The sequence below is a fragment of the Miniopterus natalensis genome, chromosome 11 (genome assembly GCF_054644295.1).
Source record: "Miniopterus natalensis isolate mMinNat1 chromosome 11, mMinNat1.hap1, whole genome shotgun sequence".
Lineage (NCBI taxonomy): Eukaryota > Metazoa > Chordata > Mammalia > Chiroptera > Miniopteridae > Miniopterus > Miniopterus natalensis.
In genome coordinates this window covers 12,915,690-12,940,364 of record NC_142091.1, presented here as the reverse complement: position 1 = coordinate 12,940,364, position 24,675 = coordinate 12,915,690, and the positions used below count along the sequence as shown (strand labels likewise).

At 47.6% G+C, this 24,675-nt stretch overlaps 1 protein-coding gene across 1 annotated transcript; it reads right to left on the bottom strand.

The window, feature by feature from the left end:
* Positions 1-1,074: 1,074 nt before the first annotated feature.
* Positions 1,075-23,540, bottom strand: POU2AF1 (POU class 2 homeobox associating factor 1). The gene is made up of 5 exons (XM_087822184.1): positions 23,391-23,540; positions 4,690-4,820; positions 4,201-4,243; positions 3,857-4,122; positions 1,075-1,389 (listed from the first exon to the last, which is right to left on the bottom strand). Exons 1-5 carry the CDS (start codon positions 23,404-23,406, stop codon positions 1,075-1,077), a joined length of 771 nt encoding a protein of 256 aa, XP_087678310.1. The 5' UTR covers positions 23,407-23,540.
* Positions 23,541-24,675: the final 1,135 nt, after the last annotated feature.

Below are 24,675 nucleotides of genomic sequence, written 5' to 3'. Positions count from 1 at the left end.
TGCCTTCCCTCTGAGAGCCCTCAGTCTGTTCCATGTTTCTATGTCCCTGGATCTATTTTGTTCATCAGTTTATTTTGTTCATTATATAAAATATGTTTTTATTGATTTCAGAGAGAGGGAGGGAGAGAGAGATAGAAACATCAAAGAGAGTCATTGATCCGCTGCTTCATACACAGCCCCTACTGAGGATCGAGCCCACAACCCAGGCGGGCGCCCTGCCTGGGAACTGAACTGTCACCTCCTGGTTCAAAGGTCAATGCTCAACCGCTGAGCCACGCCGGCCGGGCTTTTAATATGTTTTTATTGATTTTAGAGAGAGAGGAAGAGGGAGAAACATCAATGTGAAAAAGAGATATTAATCGATTGCCTTCCTTACGCACCCTGACCAAACCCGCAACCTGGGCGTGTGCCCTGACCAGGAATCCAACCGGCAACCCTCTGGTGTACGGGACGGTGCTCACCCAACAGACCCACCACCACCCTGAGCCCTAGGCCTTGAGACTCTGCTGCTTAGACTGCAAATCCTGTCAACACTGAGAATGGCAAACAAAGGAGCAACTGTGGGGACCGACAGCTCAGGAACTGTGGCCCTGGGTCTGCCTTTGAAGGTGCTGGCAGGGCCAGTGTTCCCACAGGGCACCCCACACATTTCAAAATGACAGAGGGCAGCTCCCAAATGAAGATGCCTCGGCAGGGCCACCGCTCCAATGAGGCAGGGGGCACTCCAAGAAAGGCCTTTTCTGGGAGCTCCAGGGGAGAAACATGGCAGGAAAGAAAGCACCCAGCCCACGGAGCTGCAACACTTGATATCAAATATTCTCTCTAAAATCCTTATCATTCCTTTCCCAAAAGGAACAGAAATGGGGGGGGGGGTAAGAAAGGGAGAGGAAGAGGGGAAGGAAGGAAGGGAGGGAGGGAAACAAAGGAGGGGAGAGGGGGTGGAGGGAGAAAGGATGTCAGTTTACAATTCTAGTTTGGGGTAAAAAGTGTATTTACGAAATGGCTACTTTTTACAGATATAAACCTGAGGCCCGATCCCCGGTTCGGGGCACGGGGCTCTCAGGTGGAGCCGCCCTAGAAGCCTTCCACGGAGAGCGTGTGGTTGAGCGCGTAGGCATCACTGTCCTCTTCCTCCAAAAGCAGCTTGTCGATGGTCAGAGAACTGATGGCCCTCCTGGGGTCTTCCATGTCCTGAAGGACTGGCTCAGGGATAGAGATGGGGAGCTGGACAAACTGGGGCCCGGGCAGAGCTGGGGCCGGAGGCTGGTACTGCAGGGTGGAGGTGGGCAGCGTGGACAGGGGCTGAGGCCACGGGAAGTAGGTGAGGGGAGCCTGGTGCTCTGGGCCCTCCAGCTGGGGCCCCACTGTGGGTGTGGTGGCACTTCTTGTCTGTGATGGGGGAGACACAGGACTGAAGGTTAGCAGCCCTGGCATGTTCACTGACGGCCCCAGTCCTCTAGGGGAACTTTTGTTTCCCCTCAACCACGGTCTTTCCTGCTGTCTCCCTCTAGGGGGCTCCACCTCCACCTACTCAAAGTCTCCTGGAAGGGAGAAGCCAGACACACTCCTGTATCCCTGACTCTGACCCACTAGCTCTGTCCTTGCTCATGCTCCTTCCCTGTCTGAAGTTTATTTCATCAAATATAAAATGCATCCCAATTTTAGAGGTATTAAAATCAATGAAAATACGGCATGTTAAACCATAAGCCTGTGTCATAGCATAGTAGCTGTGTCACAAAGGTGGCCACAGCCCTATGAAGAGATAAAGGCAGTCCTGGCTCCACACAGCAGCTGCAGCACTCGGAGCTTCCCTTGGGTAAGCATAACACAGCTCCACTCACCTCCGGTGATCACATCATCCTGTTTCTGAGCTGGGCGCCTATGGCCATTGCAGGGACCTCCAAAGGTCAGGCTCGTGCTCCCAGGCACTCTACAAACAATGCCTCCCACCTGCACGGCCACCACCTTACACCCCAGGTCAAACCTCCGAGAGAGAGACAGGGCCTGCATTCTCACTATCTCCACCCCCCCCCACCACCACCCACTACCCCCACAAGAGGAAGCAGGAGGAAGAGGAATGCCTCGGCACTGAATGATGCGGGAGGGGCCAAGGTCTCCCCTACCACACCTGTCGTCCCCACCATATTTCTCTCCAGTTGCCACCATACCTCAAGACTAAACTATTAGAATTATTTAGGAAGAGCTTATTTCAATGACCTGGGGACCTTGTTACCACAGAGAGTCCAATACAGGAGGTCAGGGTGGGGCCTGGATTGTGAATGTCTAATCAGACCCCAGGTAATGCCCATGTGGCTGGTCCAGGGACAACAGATTAAGTAGCAAAGCTTAAGGGCGTTTTCCTATGGAGTGATAGACTTGGAAAAGGTTGCAGGGGCCTTCTGGCTTCCCAACAAGGCCTTATTCTCCATATTTCAAAAATCCAATAGAAACCCTTCATTTTTGAGTTATAAACCTGTGCAGGTCAACTGCAACTGCAGGTTTCTTTGCTCAGGGGTAGAATTACGTCAACCCAGTTCCGTAACAGGTCTTATCTACTGTGGATCAGGAGTGCCCACTGGGTAGCTCTAACCAGCTTTGATGAGTCAATTTACAAAATGGCAAAACAAATAAATTTTTTCTTAATAAATATAGTTTGTTTGATACACAGAAACTTTCAAAGCAGGAGGTGGGAATGATGAAAGAATAAATAACGAAAGGAATCCTTGGTCATGAAATGGCTGGGAACCATTAAGTCTGCCACCCTCACCCCTACCCCAGGCCCTCGAAATGCAAATTATTTAATTGCCTGAGAAAGGTGTTGAATTAACTCCTTTCTATCCACCACCATCCAGGCCCCACAACTGGTTTGCTGGGTGGTCAGATGGGCATGGGGTGGGAAGGCTCCTACAAGTCATGCCTGGATGAGGTTTGAAGGGCAGGGGCACATCAGGATGACACGGAACCTTTGAGGAAATTTAAGGGTCTCAAAGAACCAACACAAGCTTCATCATCAAGGGTGGGCTATGCAACTATTTCTGAGGCCCCAGGTCCACCTCCCAGTTTTCCTGGGACTAATGCCGGACAGAGCTGTAACCAGAGGCCTTTTCTCCCCTGAACACTCAGGACATTCTCATTTATTTGATCAAATAGGTACCATTCACATAAAACTATTTCTATCCCTTCCCTATCTGGCACTTGAAGGCAACCCTTGGTTAATGTTGTTGGTCGACTCAAATACAGTTATAATAACTAGCATTTATTGAGTTTCTTCTGTATGCCAAGAACTATGCTAAGCCCAGGAACTATGCTGAGACCTCTATATGCATCATTCCATTGATCCTGACATCAACTCTTGTTAGTACTCCCATTTTACAGAGGACGACACCAAGGCTCAGAGAAATTAAGTCACTTAGCCCAGGATCAGGGTTTGAGCCCAAGCCATCTGAAACTAGAGACATAACTCAAAAAATTACCCTGCAGGTGGGTCAGGCCCCATCAAAAGTACAGTTTTCGTGTATCACCTGTTGCCCAGCCTAGAAATCTCTAGTAAATCCTATTGTTAACTGAATGATCACCCATTAACTTATGTGAGAAGAAATAAAAGCCTGGCTCTGGCAGGAGACTCCATGAAGATCTAATGTGGTAGCCCATTCACTAAAAGCTTAGCCTTCTTTGGGGAAGGTATTTTAGGTCAATGGGAATGAGAGCAGGCCTTCCAGGAGAACGAGGCAAGCTTAGATGACCTAATTATCCTGGGAATCAATAGCAAGAGAGATCAAGAGTCCAGAAGCCAGCCCGTGTTCTAAAAGGGTGCCCTAGGCATGGGTGGGTGCAGCGCCTCCTTTGTGTGACATACCGTGACATTAGTGATGAGTGGCTGGGAGGCGTAGGTGAGCACGGAGGAGGGCCCCACGACCGTGTAGCTGGGGCACACCGGCTGCACATACATGTCAGCTGAGTAAGGGCAGCTGACAGCTTCATGGGACACATACTCCGTGTAGGGCGTCCACGGGGCCAGGGGCTGGAGGGTGGCGGGCGCAGGCTGAGAGAGCCAGCCGGCACACAGGGCCCCCTCCTCCGTCACTGTGGAGGCAGAGACCTCCATGTCAAGGCAGGAAGGACCTGTGGAAAGAAGGAAATGACGGAGCTGCTGCCGCCGGGCGAGGGGCCTGGGGGAGGCCAGGGCTGGGGGGCGCTTACCCACTGTGGTGTAGGTGGCCAGGGGCTGATGGGGCAGCACCACCTGGGGGAGAGGAAGACCAGGGTCAGTGTTCAGCCGTCTCCAACCAGCCCCCTGCAGGGAGTGTGCCCACGGGCCCCAGGGCAGGAGAGTGCAGGGAGGGGGGCTGCCTTGTTAGAACAAAACACGCGCCCCCATCCCAACCACCACCACCTACACTTGTGAGGGGTTCCTGTTTGCATTTATCCAGGAGGCTGTGCAGTAGGGACCTGGGACCGTCCCCTTCCCTGGGCTGGGGGGGCTCAACTCCCTCAGGCCCTGGGTCAGCTTTGTTCAGTGCCCCCCCACCACCCGCCAGCCCACACCCCTCATCCTGGAACCACCACCTTGCTGCACCCTGAGGCCAGCAGCCGTAACCATGGCAACAGGCCGCCCCAGCGAGCATCCCTTGGGGCAAGGGAGCGCCCCGCCCGCCACCCGCGCCCACGCCGCTCCCGCAGAGCCCTCACCGCCGTGGGGGTGACGGGCGCCCCGCCGCCCGCGTGGCCGCGTTTCCTCCGCAGCAGCTCCTTCACCGGCTCCTTCACGCGGACGCCCTGGTACGGCCGGGGTGGGGCCGGCGCCTGCTCCGGCGCCGTGGCTGTGGAAACAGTGTCCCTGGCGCTCATCTCCCTCCCCAGACCCCCACCTGGGGCGCCCGCTCTCCTCCAGGGTCCGCCTGCGCACCCAGGCCCTGCCTGGGCGCAGAGGCCCAGGAGGCTTCCCGGAGCATTCCCCCCAGGATGCCACTCCTCCTGCCCCCAGCCCCCCCGTGGCTCCCCTCCACCCGGGCGGTTGACCCAGACGCTGAGCTCCTGAGTCTAGAACGGAGCGTGCCCCCTACACACAGGGTGATCCCGGTGGGTGAGCCATTTTCCAAGGCTGTACGCACCGTCGAGGACATGAACCCTCACTCCCGCCAGCAGGTCTCTCCACATGTTCTTTGCCCGTCTCACCTCCTCCTCTTTGCTTGAGATTTCCCGTGGCCAGGATTCCCCCTCACTTTTCTCAGCCCCCTGATTCTTCCTAACCCAAGGCTAGTGCAACCATCCCCGGTGGGCCACTGCAGCCCACAGAATTTGCTTTAGCCTACTGTCTCTCAAACACCTCCACTGTTCATCATAGGGACAGTAGGGGACACCAGTGAGAGCAGAGACTCTCAGGTGGCACAGGCCTCAAAACGGTCCTCTGCGACATTCTAGCTGTGTGATCCTGGGCAAGCTACTATACCTCTCTGTGCCTTGTACCCTGTAATTTCTTATGAAAGCAATGTTATAAGGAGTCGCCGACATAGGAAATGGGAAGCATAGGATAAGCATTCAATAAATGTTTAGTCTGCTATGTAATAATTTATCTTTTTCTGGTATAAATTTCTGATGCCCCGAACTAGATTATAAACTTTTCAAGGTCAGATATTGTACCTTATTTCTCTACACCTCCCCAAATGGTATATCCATAGTAAGCTTAGTCAGTAATTTGTTGATTAATTGATTGGGTGATCATTTAAAATGTGCTGTCTGCCATTCATCTTCACATCACCTCTCCTGGACCTTTAGAATGGGCTGGAGCAAGTGGTTCCCACGTTCTCTATGGCTCTCAGGACATATGACAAATACCCAATGGTGACCCATGTGCCCTGGGGTGCCCAGCCTTGCTGCTGAGAGAAGGTTCTCTTTGCCTTTTCTCATCAAAGCCAGGAAACCAAAGCATGAAGCTGGAATATAGGGCTCTTTCTGTCCCAGCAGAGCAAGCCAAAAGCAGCCATCATTGGACAGTGACAACCTGCTTACCCAGAAGGTCCACAACCTAGAGTGACATGTAGCACTGGCCCTTAGGACTCACACTGGGAGTTCATTACCAACCACTGATAAGAGTCCCAGAGATTCGGCTCTGAATCAAAAGCCCGGAAGCCTGGGTATCAAACCCGGATCCTCAGCACTGCCCTGGCTGAACTTTGCTTGGTAAATACCCAGCTGATAAGATCCCATGCCTGACTTAGCACCAGACCTCCATCTGTGCTCCAGACACACATATGGCCTGGCCTCGAAGCTCAGCAGGTGGAGAAGGCAGCAGGAAGTGGGAAGAGTGTCCAAGAACCCCAGAAACACGTGATGTGCAATCAGAGAACCCCAAATGCAGATGCGTTCTCAGGGACTTCTTAACCTGGCCAAGTAGCAATATGAAGTACAGATACCCAGGCCCTGCACCTGAGAAGTCTGATTCTGGGGTCTAATATGGGCCTAGGAAGCCTAGGGTTTTATAAAAATCCCTCAGGTGATTCAGATGCTGAGATGAGAACCACTGTGCTGAGATGAGAACCACTAATAATTTGTCCTTAATCTAATATGAGAAACTTCATCCAACCTCCTGATAGGAGATTAATCATCCTCTTTTTAATTTCCCCTGTCACAACAAGGGACCTCTGCTGGTATTCATTCATTCTTTCAGATATCCCTAGTCACTGGGAATACAGCATTGAACGAGGTAAGTGTGGCCCCTGCCCACAAGTATCTTGCAGCCCAGTGGGAGACACAAGCATAAATGAAACATTTACAACTTGTGATTTCAGCCTAAAGGGGTGTGTATAGTAGAGAGAGTGTATAGCCTGTTACCTGTGCCCCAGGACCTCCTATGCACCATCTCCTTTATTCTAAGTACCAGTGACAATGGACCTGAGAGTCAAAAATACCTGTATTCAGATTATTTATTCAACATCCCTGGGCCTCAATTTTCTCATCTGTGAAATGGAAATAAATAATTCCAGTCTCACGCAAGAGTTGTGAAGATCAACTGAAATAATACACAGGAAACTCGCAGAACCATATCCAGCGTATGGTAGATGTTCAGAACATGTTATTTTTCTTCCCCTCCCTCCACCACTCCCACCCTTTTCCAGGGAGCTGCAATGTCTGAAAGCTCTTTCTCTACTGTACCTGCCTCAGGGTGACAAAGCACAATTTTTCCTTTCATTACCTTCCAGTGAAACAATCTATAATCCATTAATAGTGTCCTCATCTATAAAAAGAGGATCATAGTGGTATGTACCTGGTAGGGTAATTTGAGAATGACATGTAAATACTTAGAATAGGGCTTGCACTGAGTCAGCATGGAATCAAAGTGAGCTCATACAGGGTGGGGCGAAAGTAGGTTTACAGTTGTGAGTACCTGAAACACCGAGTTTATTCTTGTGTTATTATTTGTTTATTAATTAGTGTATTATTTTCCATATGAACGACTGTAAATCTACTTTTGCCCACCCTATGCATTCATTAGTAGTAGTACTAGTAGCCCTTTCCAGCACAGGTTCTTCTTTCCGCTTCCCCTTGTGATGGGCAATGCCGGTGCTGACCACAGACCCCAGCTGTGGCCTGACACCACAGAGAACAGGGGCACCTGCCCTCCCACAGTCCGCTTACTCATTCCCACGGCCACCCACGGCCACGTCAGCTTTGCTCATATCCATGTCACTCAACCTGAACTTGTCTCCAACTGGGTTTTCAGCTATTCTTAGGCACAAAGTGTAGCCTGAGGCATTCTGCACTCAGAAGAAACTCCCACAAAGGTGTGTGTTTTTTGGGGGGTGGGGGGGTTGAGCACTGTGGTCACACTCTTAATTAGGGTGGGGACAAGAAAGACTCAATCCCACAGGCACACATCTCAGACCATATCAAAGAAAGGTATGTAGCCAACACCCCACCCCCACCCGATTTGCATGCGCATTTCTGAGGAAGAACTGAGAGCAGGCCAGGTCCCGTATCTCCCAGGAATAGACACTTGGAACACTCGGCTGCAGAGTGGCCAGCTGGGCATTTCCAGGACCTTGTCAAGCAGAGGCTTCCTGCCTCCTGTTGTTTTCGAATCAATGAACAAAGAGGGCTTAGGGGAGGTGCTATGAGCAGAGGGCATCACCCTCTGATGTCCAGAGTTCCTGGAACCCAGTGTCAACAGGTGTGCCCTGGCACAGCCACCATATGGAGAGCAGTACTTACTGCAGTCGCAGAACTCCCACAGCTCCCAAGGATCTCCTGGCTGCCCACCCACGAGTCCGCACCAGCTGCCAAAGGATCCTGTAACTAACTCCAAGTAAGTAGGCAACAGCGAGGGTGCTTCTGACAGTATCTTTGCAAAGGGACCGTGAAATAATCAGAATCTGAAGCCTCCAGACAATTCCCACAGGAGCCCAACAGCCAAGTGCATTTGCAAGATGAAAACATGCAGTCGGTGTGTTTCGCACCAACCTTCGTAAAGCAAAAATAACCATTCCTAATTCCACAATAAACACTGTAATCCTTACCGCCGCTAGCATGAGAAATGAGCCCACAAATACAAATTTGGAAAGGGAAAAATAAGTTTGTCTGGAATCATGATTGCTTTGCCTTGGGGCTTCTGGATCCTTGCACTGAGCTAGCTTTAAAACAACCAATCTAGAATATTTAAAAGAAAAAAAGTTAAGATTATTAGAATAATTTCTTAAAATAATAATAATAAAAGAAGAGCTCAAGAAAATAAAACAGAAGATGGAAAAAGTATTACACAGAAGACGAAAACCCAATTCCCCACAGTAGAGTTGGCCAGAGATTTTCATAGCCCTCTGATCAAATCGCAGCTCCAGGTAGTACACCCTCAAAGCCTGAAGCTTTCTCACCATTTATCCTGTGTTCTGAAGGCCCTTTAGGTCGCCTCTGGGCATCCAAGTTTCCATCACCAAGAGAAAAATCTTTTCACCTAAACACAAGCCTCTTGGCCCTCATTAGGAATCTCCTTTTTCGGGCTGAGAAGTTCAGTCACATTGCCTTTCCACCCCTGGAAATCGACCACCAGTGGAGTTTGGGGTGGGGAAGGGACTCATTTACAGAAAAACCTATGAATTCGGCCCCAGTAAGGGCTTCCCTTTTCCAAAAAGAGCAACGAAAAAATCTGAAGGTATAAAGTCAGCAGAAGACATTTCAGTTCCCCCTGCCACACACCGGGTGTGCTCCACATCACAAAAATAAGAGTCACGCAGCTGCCGTTCTGCTGGGGAGCATAGACCATGACCGCTTCAGGCCGACTGGTCCCCCAGACAGCACCCTGGCTACATGTAGTGCTGTGCTTGCTTTGCACCAAGCTCAGGCAACCTGCGGATTCTACTGATTTAAATAAGCAGGGCCCTCCAGTGCCTTGATGAAGGCATAATAAATATCACTGAGGAGATATGCAAAATTGTCAGCACTTGTTTATTTAGTGACCCCATGCAAACCGCATCCATGCCAGAATGAGGGAGCTGCTCAGCTAAGAAGGTAGGTCCCTCCTAATGGCTCGGAGCAGAGCTCACACCCAGGCATTGGTCCCTGTGACTTCTCCTCTGGGAGGCTTTCAGGGGGCCCTCTAACAGACAGGTGTTTATTTCTCAAAAGCCACCAGAGCCAGGCAGTAAGTTGGACACCACTTGGGACTGCTGCTCTAAAGGCTGGGTGGGGTTCAGAATAAGCCTGCATTTTCCTCCCCAGGGCACCAGGAAGAGGAATTTATCCCAGCCATCTTGACAATCCAGCTCTCTGAAACCACTTTCCATTCAGAATCGACTGGCTGAATCTCGCCACTGCAGCCACACAAGGCCATTTTGAAAGACAAAACCCTTTTTACCTGGAAGCACACGTGATACACTATTAATCACTCCAAGTAACCACAGTAAATATTTTTCTCTTTTGCTGCTGAATCTTCAGTATTATTTTTATAAAAAGACCCATTAAGAAGGAATACAAATAATTTTCTCTTTACTTGTAGCAAAACCAAAAACAAATAATTGAACAATAGGGATCCAAGCCTAGGGCTAACAAACTTACCCTAGCTTCTAACTGAAAACAAAGTCAGAACCGTTGCTGACACTCCTCACTTTAATGTAAAGAAGACTGTTTGTGTTCTAGGCCTCAGATAGCTGAGGACTCCTGGGAAAGTTTAGCTCAGGTAGGCTAAAGGATTATTCGAATCCTTGATTGAAACACTAATGCTAGTGTTCTTATAGTGAAGATCTGAGTGTCAAAGTTTTCAAATGTATTCTTTCCATTTATGGACAATGGCTGATTTTTTTCCATATAGGAAGAAAGAACTTGGGCTTTGGCCAGAATTAGACTTGACACGCTACAAAAAAAAGGTTTTCCCACCCAATTTATGCTAAGTTGTAGTTTACTTTTCTTTTTTAATGTAGGCAAACAGAGAGATCCCATATGCATGTCCATGTGGGCTTTCAATTCACTAATGTTTGAACTGAGAGGCCCCTATAGCCCAGAAATACCAACATATATATTCTAGCAATCTGGATAATACCCAGGCAGAGGGGGAAAATGTGGTTTTAAAGAAGGTGTTGCAAACGTATGAGAAAGTGGAACCCCAGCTGAATTACAGTTTGATCTTGTCTATGAAACTGCTGGGATGGCCAAAGAGGAATAATGTAAGTCATGACTTTTTTTTTTAAATATATCTTTATTGATTTCAGAGAGAGGAAAGGAGAGGGAGAGAGACAGAAACGTCAATGATGAGAGTCATTGATTGAGCCCGAAACCCGGGCATGTGCCCTGCCTGATCGCCTGGATCCTAGGTTGACGCTCAACTGCTGAGCCACGCCCAGCCGGGCAGTCATGACTTCTTGATGTCTCTATCAAAAGATCTCAAAGACACTCTGACTCCATGTCTCTGGTCTGATTGGAGAGAGAAAGGGCACTGGCCCTCCCTGGGTCCCCATTCTAAGAGGCACATTCCCATCAGCCCCACAGAGCTCACTCATCAACCATAGGCAGGTCACTGGGAAAGACTAAGGAGGGCCACAGACACTTAGAATTTCCCCAGAACTTTAAGCAGTCCCAAAGGACCTGCAGGAAACACACTGATAAAGAGGAGCCAGGGGGAGCTCCTAAAGTACATTTGGGGAACTGCAGAGGATTATTCAGTCTTAGAACCACAGAGCCCCAGACCCAAAGGGTCTAGGAGCCAAGTGATCCCTGCAGAAATGAAGCCACAGCTGGCCTGGAATGGACACCCAGAGTGAGCGCACTCCTCTCAAATTGTGTTAGGCTGGAGTAGAGACCTCGTTTACCCCCAGCCCACTCTCATCCACCCAGTTCCTGCCCATGGGGTCCCCACTCTGCAGGCTCAAGATTACATGGATTGTCCCAAATGTTCTGAATGTCCCACTCCATGCATGACCTTGGGCAGGGTCAGCCTAAAGGCCTGTAGTGCTAGGGTCTTCAGGCTCTTTCCTCACATGCACTGCTGCTGAGGCATCATTCCTCCAGGAGCTCTCAGCGCTTTTCATACCATCACCATCCTCCTTCTAAACCTCCTACAGACTAGAGACAGTGTCAGGGTAATGCCTCTTCTCTTGGAGATTGAAGTATGTTGAATTAATGCATGCCAAGGGGCCATGTGTTTCCTGGTCACGACCTTAACTCCCAGGAATTCAGAAATAACCACACTCACCTTTGTGATATTCTGTGCCTCACAAAGCCTTTGACACAAATGATTTCACCTGAGGCCTCACCACAACCTCTGAAGGCCGGGGAGGTCTTCCTCTCACCCTTTGTTTTACTGATGAGGAAAGTGATCTCAGAGATGTTAAGTGACTTGCCCAAGAACTGCACTTGTAAATAACAGTGTCATCAGCTAAACCCAGGACCTCTGATTCTAAGTACAGTCCACTTCTGCTTCACTGCCTGCCTCCTCCCTACCCAGGCAAGTCATGTTCATTTCTCTGGGTGACATTGGAGGTAAGTCATCAAATGGTCCCCTGTCCAATTCTAACCCGCCTCCCTCCAGTTGGAGTCTGAGCTTGGATCACCCTGATTCAGTCTCCCTTGATGGCCAAGTCCCCCAAGAAATGGAGTTTCATAGCCTAAAGTGAAGAGAAATGTCCATGAGAAGCTTACCAGCAGTCTGCTGACATAGTGACGAGAACTGAGAGACCCAAACAATTCCCCGAAAAGATTTATTTTTGGTGTTTTCGACTGAAATGACAGTGGATAGGTCCACCTGAGACACCAGCTGCATCGGGCCGCCTTTTACAGAAACTGGGGTCACTGGAGCAGAAAGGGCTCCCATCTCAGATGCATCATGTCCCAGGGTAGGGACAAGACCAGAGACCAAGCAAACCTAGAATTACAAACTATGACAGAGCTGCATCTGCCTCAGAATTGAAGTGTTCTAGCTTGTTTGACTTTTCTGGCTGGTTTCCACCTCCACTTGATTCAGTAGGGCCTAAATGAGCAGCAAGCTGTGGGCGCCAGTCTATAGGGGCTGTACAAAGAGGAAAGAGCTATGATCACTGTGTCTCCAATACAGTGAGACTTCTCTGGGGCCAGGCTCAGCCCACATCAAGATATAAAAGTAGCCCCAGACATTCAGGGTCCTTCCCCAGCCTAGGGATCCTGGATGAACCCAAAGATGTTTCCACTAGCTGATCCTATTCTGTCCTGGATAATTAGCCCACTGGGAAAGACTAGTACTAGGAATTCAGATTCTAAGATGAAAATCAGCTGGCTTCAGAGTTTCTATACTGAGTCTCAAATACGATATCCTGACATTCAAATTTTCAGGAGCTTTTGACTCAAACTACCACTGCCCTCAATGAATCAGAGCCCACCTCCATCTAATGGTGGATATATTTCATCTGGGAAGGAAAGAAGCATCTAATGCAACCCTAAAATCCTTGGCACTGAGAAGTGGTATGGTATAGTTTGGGACTCAAGCAGACATGGTTTGGAAGGGCTCCTACATAGCTTATCACTGTGGGACTCTTGGCAAATCATTTAACCTGCATGTACCTCATTTTCCCCACTTGCAAAATGAGATAATATCCGTCTCATGGGATTATCATGAGGAACGTATAAAATTAACGCAGTTAAAGACCCAGGGTATAATAGGTGCTCAGCAAGTGGCTGATTCTCCTTTGATCTCAGCCAACAATTTGTGACCAATCCCTCATCAAAGAAATACCCCTAGTACAGTGGCCTCCTGCTGCATCCTCACACTGAATGTCTCTAGCCTCAGTACACTCAGGGTCCTCTGCAGGCAGCAAGGCCGCCTCTACCTGCCTTCATTGTTCTCCTGGAACTCATCCCTCAGATACCTGGGCCTGGTGTTCCCAAGCAGCAGGACAGCAATATTTAGGACACAGAGAGGGTCAGTGATATTGCAGAGAGACTGTTCAAATACCTCACAAGCCTGGACAGGAGACATCAAAATCCTGACACTGGCCTCTTGTAAAGATACCATAAGCTAAGCAGAAGGACTTCTTTCTTCAGACACTACCAGAGGATTAAGTCTGTGGCAGATTCGAGTTTTTAAATTATGACTCCAAGAAGGAGTACGTTGGAGATTTTTAAATAGCAGACAAAGTAAGGTGGCATGCCCTTATCCTGACATCAGGTGTGTCCCTTCAAGGAACCTGTGTGTATCTCTACACGATTAGGGACTTAGCCATGATTAAGGTCATAGTCACGGATACTCCTTCAAAGGGCTCTTCAGTGGTCAGAGAGGGGACTTTTATCACCTATTAGAGCAAGGCAGAGTTCTGGCTGACATATCGGCTTTATCGACAGCAGCAGGGATAAAAAATAGGAAGAAAGGACCCACAGGAGAGAGTAAGACCATATCGGAGGTGAACCAACCCAAGGTGCCCACCCAAATTCTATATCAAGGCAGCACCTGAGTGAGCAGTTCGAACAGAAGAGATTAATATTTCTTTCCTTATTGGATCAAGACCTGTTTCACGAATTTAGCATTGCCAGTCTGATATAGAACAGGAAAAACTAATGATTAGGGAGCTGGAGGAGAGGAAATTCAATGCTTGTCCCTTGATTTAAATATCTAGTTTGGAATTTTCAAGACCAAAGAGATTCTTTTTTAATCCTCACTGAAGGATATGTTTATTATTTTTTAAAGAGGAAGGGAGAGAGAGAGAGAGAGAAACATAGATGTGAGAGAGAAATATCGATTGGCTGCCTCCCGACCCAGGATCAAACCTGCAACCTTGGTGTGTGCCCTGACCAGGAATTGAACCCACAACCTTTTTAGTGCATGGGATGACACTCCAACCAAATGAGCCACCCTACCAGGGCAAGACCAAAGAGATTCTTACAAAAGAAATAAACTTTTCCTGAGACTCTCAGATATGGACCACTTCCTTGGAGGAAGGACTCTTCAAACCCAACATCAGCTGTGCATTTTGGGTCCAACCCAAGCTACCCAAGCCCCAAAGCTCATCGTAGCTTGGGCTACAGACTATATAAGTGAAAATAACCCTGATCATTGATTCATGATATGAGATATAACTGCCAGTCAAGATGATTTTTTTGCTAGGTCTCTGGTTTACTAACTAATGCCCCATGATGTGGGGAGATTCCCTTGCGAATGACACTGGAGAAGGTGTTAGACTATGAAGCCTGGGAAAGAAGTCACTCCCTTTGAGGAATGTATCCCCTGCCTAATTCACAAGATACCTACATAGACTGAAAGCATGATCTTCACAGCCTCAAAGCTTCACAGAGACCACTTTAACATGCTTCACACTGACTCACTTTTCTCTAGGAATGAGGTCCTTACCTTGGAAGGAACCAAGGACCTGAGACCAGATGTTAGGGGTTTTGTTGAAGGAGTATAGGATTGGTCTAGGTCAGGGATGTGAATCTGTGTAACCTAAAGAACCCTGGAATACAGCAATGGTGCTGGTAGTTGCCAATAAAGAGAAGGGAGCAGAGGAGTGAATGAACAACCAGGGTTCTAATGCCCCCTCAAAGCTACTCCATTTTTATTTTTATATCAGAGCTCTGCAGTAGATTTTGTTTGAGTAAAGCAACATATGACAAAAATGTAGTAGACATCAGCCTGGAAATCCTTGGATTTTCTTCGCAATGCGTATACTTTATGTCCCAAGATGCCTCTTCACTCCCAGTATCCATGCAAAAAGCCATTTATTCTTGAGGCTTCATATCCAATGCTATATTGCTCCACGACACCTTCCTTAATTCCATCTTCACTTCCCTACTGCTGAAGGTAATTTATTTTATTAATTGAATTCTCTATTTAGAAATAATTCTTTTATTGGATGCATGCATTCATGGAGTGATAAAGGGATGGTTGACTTTCCTTGTACACCTTTCTTTCCTGAATTCACACTGCTTTCATTCAGCATTAAAACTTGCTTCTATTTTCGACCCTCTTGCCTCTCTTTTTTCCTTTCTTTTCCATCTCCCCAACATTTCTCAGTTCTGCAAAGTTACAACCACCTTTGGACCCTTTCTCTCTTCCAGTTAAATTTATGATTCTTTCCAGAGGATTAAAAAGTAATTCAGCTTTTCTTAAGTGTGATCAAATCCTTTTTGGTCCCAACACCTGGTCTGAAAATGGCTCTGGTTTATAATGCTTTGGCTACTTGCTCTTCCCAGAAAGTGATACTAATGAAACCATTACTAAGAAAAGAGGTAGCACATTGTTGTTTCAGTTTTCGGTATCATTTGTGCTATTTTTTGCATATTCAAGTGTCATCCTCCTCACAGCCAGATTATAAACACCTCAGTTCAATCTCTTAAAATAAAAAACAAATACAAGTTTGCCAGTCAGTACGAGCCTTCACCACCACACCTTACTCAGGGAGTAGGAAATTGTGGCTCTAGTTCCAAGTTTGGTCACAGAATGGCCTGCTTAACCGTTAGCATTAGCCCTGATCACTAACCACTAAGTGAGTGACAAGACTGGAAACACGCGTCCTGCTATTTCACAAGAAAAGCAGAAGGCAGAGGCCACACAATTATAACCTAGAATTTGCTGCATTGCATTTGTCCCCAACGGTAAAAGTGAGAGGGAATGGGAAAATAACAATAGTAACTAATATTTATTGAGTGATGACTGAAGGCCAAGTACTGCAGTGAGCACGTGCCACCCGCTGTGAAGAACCGCATCCCCACTGCACAGGGGAGGAAACGGCCGCAGAGCAGGCAAATGGGCCGGCCAGCGCTGCGCAACCACTGAGGCATAAACTGGGATTCACACTCAGGTCCGCTGCCCCCGAGGCTGCCCGTAAACCACCGAAGGCAAAGGAAGAGCAATGATGTCACTCTCTAACTCAAAATTAAACCCTACTCTCTACACCCTGCTTTCCACCCCCACTTCCACACACACACACACACACACACACACACACACACACAAAGGGAGAGCCTGACTCTTCCCAGTCTTACCAGTTCAGAAAGAAGTGCATGCCCAGGAGGCAGAAGCTGTGGCCGCCAGCACAGGCTGCCACACCGGCCACACAGGACTCTCTCTTCTTGCTGCCCAGAGAACAGGCAAGCTGGGTTGTTTGGGGGACATTCTAGGTCCTTCCCTCCCTCTGAGCCCTGCATTGTGGCTAAAATATCTGCAAAGAGCCCTGTAGACGTACAGCAGGAGGGCACAGACATTAATTCCTTCAGAAAGGAAGCTGAAACGCATGCACCAGAAATAAGTTTCCAACATAGCGGAGGGCATTGACACCTGGTTCCATTTTTCTTTACTCTAAAATGCATCAAACATCCTTTTAAATTTTTTTGTCATATCAATAGAAACATATACATAGAAAAGTACATTAAAATATATATGAAGTTCAATAAATTATTATTAACTAGATAAATGGCTCAATCCCAGAAGTTTCCCTCATGTTCCCTCCCAATGAGTCCTCTCTCTCCTCTTCGAAGTTTACTAGTATTATGCGTTCCAACAGTGTCTATTCCTTTTTTAATTTTTAAACTTTACATAAAGAGACTAACCCAGTAAATAATTGCTTGTGTTTGTGTTATTTGGCTCCAATTGTTGGGTTCATTTATCATCTTACATGTAGTTGTAGTTTAACATTTTTATTGTTGTTAGTGTTTCATTGACTTATTATTTGGAATGGAGAGCTATTTGTGTGGTTACTGGTTTGTGGCCATTGTGATTAGTAATGTTATAAATATTCTTATACGTGTGTACTCTTATACGCACTCTTGCATTTCTGCTAGATATTGCCAGATTATATGTTATGTTCAAATTTAGTTAATAATGCCAATATGTTTTCTAAAATGTTTGAAGGAATGTTTGATCTACATTCATACTAAACTTAAATTATCAAAATTTATAGTTTTAAACATTTTGGTGAATTGTGATGTGGAATCTCATTATTATTTTACTTTCTATCTTACTGACGCTAATATAGCTTAATGCCCTTTTTATGAAGTACCTTTCCAAATTTCTTGCAATTTTTTATTAGATCATCTTACTGATTTATAATTGACTGTAACTTAAATTTCTCATTGATTTGAAAATGTTCTTTACATATCTTGATAGGAGCCCTTCTTTCTTTATGTATAATGGAAACATCTTCCCCCCCACCCAAACTTAATAAATTTTCAAGGTATGTACAGACGTCTGCCAGCTGGTGCTGTTTTCTTTTTGCCATTGGTTCTTTATCTAAGATGGAAGGCCTGTGTTTTTACCGTGAACACCCTCCTCAGCCCTGCGTGTGAGTCAAGAACCGTGGCAAGAAGACAAGACAGCTTAATAAGACAATATTCGGGGTCTGGGTCAGATGGTTTTACCTGCATGGGTGAATTACTAACTGGTGAGATCAGTTTTCTCATCTACGAAATGGAGCTTAAAACAGAACCTACCTCGTAAGAGTTTTCATTAGGACTGAGATAACACATTCTAAGCGTGGCAAAGGCCTATAGCTGCCACACCCACCACGGGCCCTCCCCCTCCTCACTGACAGCCCGGCATTGCACTGAGCAGCAATGCGCCCAGCTAACAACTACACTGTTCTCCCTGGTGGTTAGGAGTGGCCATCAGACGTTAGCAGAAGTTTTGTTTTGGGGAGAGGCAATGATAGAGAGGCATGATCTTTTTGCCTTTCCCTTTTCTTCTTCTTACGTGTCCAAAACACAGATGTGATGGCGGGAGCTACAGTGGCAACTATAGAGCAACCTCGAGGAGAAAAGCCACGTGCCAAGGACAGCAGACCAGAAAGACAGAAGTAGCCTGAGATACTGTGGGCGCTGTAGAGGCTCCATACAGTCCCGCACAGCCTACTATGGACTTCTGTTATGTGAGAGAACATACACCACTGTCTTATTTAAATCCACATTGTTTCAAGTCTCTTCGCTAGCAACCAAATGTAATCCAGACCCATCCAACAGAATGTCTGGACCACTGCACACACGAAATAAGTACTCAGTGCCCCATAGCTGATATCTACCCTTATGAAAAGGACTGAAGATTTTCTGCTCATAGTTGTGCTATGTGCAAAAGTGTATTAGAAGCCAACAATTTCAACCTCCAGGTCAGTAGTTCTCACACTGACCACACATTAGAATCACCTGGGAAGGATTTGAAAATCTAATGCCCAGGGCAATTTAAAGAGAACCCCTGGTTGGGACCTAGGCATCAGTATTTCTTAAATCAACCAGAACCTTTCAATGTGTAGCCAAAGTTGAAAAGCACTGTTATAAGTAGATACAAAAATCCCTCCTATTAAACTAAGGACTCATGTTTGAAAACTTGTATTTATTTTTCATTAGCACTCATGAAAGCTGAGCAATTAGAGCCGGAAAAGGAGTTCAGTCAGGTTCAGGCTCCTTGCCCTAAGCCAGGAAAAGGCAAGTCCATTTTATAGCTGGAACACTTAAGACCCAGAGCAAGGAGGTGGCTTGCCTAAGGCCCCACACTCATTACCCATGGACTAGAAAGTAGGATCCACATGTTCTGCCTGCAAGAACAATGCTTCATCCATAGCCTCATACAATCAGGACCACAGGGTTCAGAGAAGGCCACTCCATCCCAGGCAGGCCCACTCTTATCAAGCAGTTGTTCTACAAAAATGAGAAGACTGGAACGTTGCTAAATATTTCATAAGGGTGAAAATTATGTCAGTGATCATTATCAACTGGCCAACTTTGGTGTGGTGGCCCCAAAGTGAGAAATTGATGGACATCCTTATTTCGTGGGAAAACAAACTTTAGAAATAAGTCAGAGGAAAATATAAAACCTAACATTTTACTTTGAAAAAGTTTAAAAGCAAATATTTATAGGACTTCTAATGAAGCGAATTAAATGTCCAGATATTTAGCCAATAATTATGAACAACCTTGGTTCTTTTTTTTCCTCACAACAGAACAGATTTTCAACTTTGAACTGGAAGAGGGCTTTCAAAAATCTCTTGACTCGTGGACCTTCTGGGTGTAGACTTGGCATTTTTCTTTAGTAAACAGAGAGAAGGAAGTAAAGTTCCCACATTGAAAATCATCTGCATTTTACCAGTTAATCTGTGTGCTTAGTAGATGTGTGTCACTTATTGAATCCCTGTGTGTCTTTTGGATCCTAACTGTCCTTATCAACAGGAACCACTGAATCCATAAGTAAACTTGGTAGGAAATAAAGGTGCTTACTAGGCTTATTAAGTAAGCAAAGGTGGCACAGAATAGAAATATTAAGAGGCACTCCACAAACCTGCATTCCTTCTTATAAGTTTGCCTGCGTTTGTGCAGGAGAAAGAGTTCCAAAAATTATATGTATAGTACAGGTTTCTCTTCTCTTTAACTGCATTTTTAACTGCCCAAGAAATAGTTGGCCATTTAGTGGAATCCTGGGGTGAATCCAGAGATCTATCGAATGAGAATTCTGAGACCCTAATTTATCTGTCTGCTGAACATCTGCCGTGTTCAAGTTGTCTGAAAGCAAAGGCACATCCATAACGTAAAATTTGATAATAGTGATTCCCCCTTCCTGAGGGAGCACTGCAGCAAAGAAGCACCAAGGCTAAGTCTATGGGATATCAGACAACCAGCCAATTCAAAGAAAATCAGTCAGGTCTTCCGTGTGTCATCAGGTAGATCTTTCCCTAACATAAGTGACGAAAAGCAGTTGTTCAATTCATTCATTTTCTGACAAGCGGTACTGAGTTCGTTATACACAGTTTCGTTGCTTTTAAAGAGGAAGTGAACCAAATCTAATTTAGGCACTGTGCAAATCATTTCATCAATTGACCGCAAGCTTGGTCTCCATTGGTGCTGGCATTGTGCGAGCCCGGGATACTGAGCGACCTAAGGACGTGAATACCAAAAACTACCCCAGTCCTTTTAGACCCAAGGTTGGCAAACTTTTCCTGTAAAGGGCCAGGTAGTAAATATTTTAGGCTTTGCAGGCCATGCAGTCTTTGCGGCAACTGCTCAACTCCCCGGTTGTAGCAAAAGCAGCCCCAGACAATATGTAAACGAATAGACCAGCTGTGCTCCTGCAAAAGTGTGTTTATAAAAACAGGTGTGGGGACAGATCTGGCACTCCAGCCATTGCATGCAGACCCCAGACTTAGACAGAGCCTTGGAAAACTGTTTGTGAGATCCTATCACTCAAGGATATTTTAATTGTGCCTTTTTAACTATTCTAATCAAGGTGTGGGAAAGGACAGACATGAAGGAACTTGTCATAACCCTGATCACTCAAGATGGGTCCACGCAAGTGTCGCAGGAGGGAAGGGGCTGTCTCCTCACTGTCATTACTTGTCAGGAGGCTTGACAACACTCTTTCCACCCTCTCGTTTAGTTCTCAAAAACCTGATAAGGCAGCGGTTAGAGGTCCCATTTTCTAGGTTCTTAAGACAATAAGGTTAAATAATTCAGTTGCAGAGCCAACTTTCAAACCCAGACTCATCTCACTGCATCACTCCCGCCCTTTCTGCTGCACTGTTAGTAGATGGCCTGAGCAAGGGCTTCTTGTTGGGGTAGATGTTAGTGCTTCACATCCACGCAGGACCTGCAGAGCCAAGTGCAGAAGCCAGGGGGAGAATCTGCAGGTGGAGTGACTTCCTTATGCAATTGCTCAGTCAAACAGAGTTCAAGTCCATGGATGGGGCTTGAAGGCTTCCACTTCTGTGTGCCAGCAGCTCTGAGCTGATCTGAACCAAAGCCCATGTTCACATTTAGTCCACAAATGAGGGTCATGGGCCAGGTAGGGAGGAGGCAACAATTACAAAGTGAATGTTTTCTTAACCCTTTCCAGAACCTCATAGTACAGTCATTTCAGCTCGTGCCTTGAGGGTGTTTTCTGAAAAAAGAAAGTGCCTTTTCAGCACTCTTGGTGTCTGATTTCAAACCCTGCCCTTCCATCAGGTGATTCTAAGTGGGCTGACAAACGTTGCCCTGTTTTTACTGGTTTTCCCACAGGGTTTAGTCACCCAGGTTCTCTCAGTGCCCTCAACAAGGGCCTTACTTGGATCCAGGGTAAAAGGATGGGTCCAGTGTCCAGGACCTTTCCTAAATCCCTTTAAGGTGCCAAAGGTCAATTAAAGAGACTCTTAATTATGTGCATCTAGCATGGAGAACATTCACCCAGTTATCCCACTGACAAGCTTACAACGCTGTCTCCCTAAGGATGGGGTTTTGTGGCCTCTGACTTGACCTCCAATGTATGAGCAGAATACATGCCTCCAGCATCCTTTTTATAAAATTTCTAGTCTCTAAGGAGGAATTAAAGAAGAAAAAAATGTAGTGCGTAACCAAGAGGGGAGAATATTAATGCAAGGAGGCAACTCCTTTCTCAGGCACTGAAGCAAAACCAGAGCAACCAGCATCCCTTCAGCGGCATCTCAGCTTACTAAGGGGAGCTCTGCAGAATGGGTATTAGCTTTACCCCATTTTACATGTGAGAAACCTAAACATTTAAACATGAAAGGAGAGTGACTTGCTCGGAGTAGATAGTAACCAAAGCAGAAGTCCCCCAGGGGTTCCCATAAGCCCACTGACTCAGCTCTGAGTGTAAGGGCACAGGGACGCACAGCAGCTCCCAGTAAACAGTGATGTCCACCCACCCCCGGCCGCAAGGCACCCCCTGGGGCGGCTGGCTGCCATTGGCCCCCGAAGGTCAGGGTCTTGCTCTACCCTCCTTCAGGTAGCAGTTGCCACCCATACTGGAATAGCCCCAGTTATCTTGAAAGGATTCCATAATTCTCAAACCCAAATTAGAATTCATTTCTTTTTATTTAAAAAAATTGCATCTAGCCAATATCAAACAATGATGAGACTTCACGATCTGAGAGATTTTGAAATCACTCCTCCATATTACACATTAACCAGCTCAATTCCAGAGAATTTACACAAGAAATAAAGGAACAATGAATTGGCCGATAAAGTGGCTGTAAGTTATGTTTTATGTTTCAATCAATGAAGGGATATTTTCAGAACTTTAAGGGCTCCAACAGAATATCTTTTTGTAAAATAAATACACTCCCTAATTTATCTTTTTCTGTAAATGTAAATTCTCTTATATTAAATTTGCTTGAGGTAGGGCGTAGCTGAATTCATGAAAAGGCATTTTAAAAGCCTAATGCCTTTACAAAGACCGATAGAGCCATTTTTGGGTAATATTTCTTCCTTGAGGAAGTCCAGAACTGAGCCCCAATAATGTTCAGCTCTCGTGAGGCCACTGAGAAAGGAATGCTGTAGATAACCTCTGTAATGATTTCAATTATTAATAGCACTAGTCTCCGTGCAGGCCCACATAATGGAAAATAAAGTTCACAGTTGTTCCGTCCAACTCCAGGGATAAACACGAAAGCTACTGACAGACCTGCTGCCCTTTCGCGCCGGGACACACCAGCCTGGCCGCAGAAGGGGAACGGTGCCAGGAGGCAGGCCAGGGAGGCGGGCACGGCAGGCCTGGCAAAGCCCGCGTCGGCCTCGCCCGCGTCCACAGCAGCGAAGCACCGGGGCAGCAGCCAGCCAGGCCCCGAGAGAAGCAGGCCAGGGGGTAGCTCTTGGTAAAATAATCATGTAGAGATCTCCACGGCTTTCCCCTCCCAGCCCAAACCAATAGCACATTTGACTTTTGTCTTGTGAATGAATCATAAACTGCCCTTTCTTGGCCGCAGTGATTCATGCTCGCAGCCCAGGGACCAGCCTTCCTGCCCTGGAACTAGTTCGTTCCCCTCCAACCTGGAAAATCAGCATCACCACCCACAGGCTGCTTTCTCCACCAGGCTCCACCTCGCCCGCCTCGCTCCTCCCTGCTCTGCGGGCTGGGACCCGGGCCTCTGCCCCCCAGGCCGCCCCCCAGCCCTAGGCTCCCCGGTGAGCCCCCAGCCCCTGCCCTGCCCCTGCCCTGCCCACACGGCTCCCACAGCCTCAGGCAACCCACTTACACTTTTGCCAGAGCATGGCCTGCGACAGGATGTTGCCTTTTCTCTTTGAAGCAGACAGCTTGGCTTCTTGAGTGTGAGACCTGGGTGCGCTTTCCTCCAGTGTAGCCACTGTTCGCTCAGAGGCCGTTTCCTCAGCTTTTTAAAGGCCCAGTTCCCGCTGCGCAGGGCACAGCGTCATCACATCCTCCCACCCGGCGCCCAGCGAGGCTGCCTGTCACCCACCGTGCAGACTCAGAGGCCCTCGGGCCACAGACCGCTTCACTCGAGGAGCAGCCAGCTGCAGGTGAACAGCCTGGCACAGAGGGCCTGGGCCCGTCAGACGTGGCCAGAGCGCCATAGGGGTGGTGAGCGGGCAAGTGTGTACGAGTGTGACCTGCGTGAGACGGATGTCACGTCGCCTGCCTCCCCACACAAACCCTGAGCCCAAAGGATCCCATGGAAAACTCTGGGTTTGCTGTGGTCCCTGGTCAGGCTTCTGCCACCAGGGTGTCAGCAGGCCATGGGCCCCGCTCAACGGGAAATGCTATCCCCAGGGGTCACTGCTTCTGCTTAGGGAGGAAACACCTGTAGCCTCTTCAAGCCTCACTAAACAACCCCCTCATCCTTTTAATATTGCTTTTCTATTTATTTCATTTTAAAACACAACAGCCCCTCTCCTTGCCCCCAGCCACCACCAAATGGCAAGTTTTAATCATGCTTAAATACGGGGACACTGGTTCTGATGGTCCCTGTGCCACGGAGAAAGGCCAACCCACTCAAGGAAAGAAAAGAGAAGGCGTCTTGCCCTTCAACAGGGGCTGGTTTCTCAGGGGGAACCTGCAGGCCCAGGACGCACGGCCTCCCTCCCAGCGCCCACCCGCCTGTTAGCACGAAGCTTCTCCCAGGGAGGGAGTGGGGCTCATCATCAGGTAGCGTTGAGGGTGTTAGGCTATGGGCTCCTTCCCGGTGGGAAGCTTCTGCCACTGTATACGTGAAGTCCGCATGCTCAGGCCCCGGTGACCCAGAGTTTGGGGTCAAGATCACCTGGCGAGGACCCCCTAGGGCAGGCCTTGCTGCTGTGTCCCGCAGCTGCCTCAGCCACCTTACACAGCCTAGGCTGGATCATGCCGTTCTCCAGCTTAAAAGCTTTCACCTACCCCCTCCAGCCACAGAACTCTCACAATCTAGCCCTCCTCTAGTCTGTCTTTCCAGTCCCATCACCCCCCACCAGCCCTCCGCCCCCGCCACTGCTCCCCAGTGACTTCGAAGCTCCTTTCTCACACCCATGCAATGCCCTGCCTCTGAC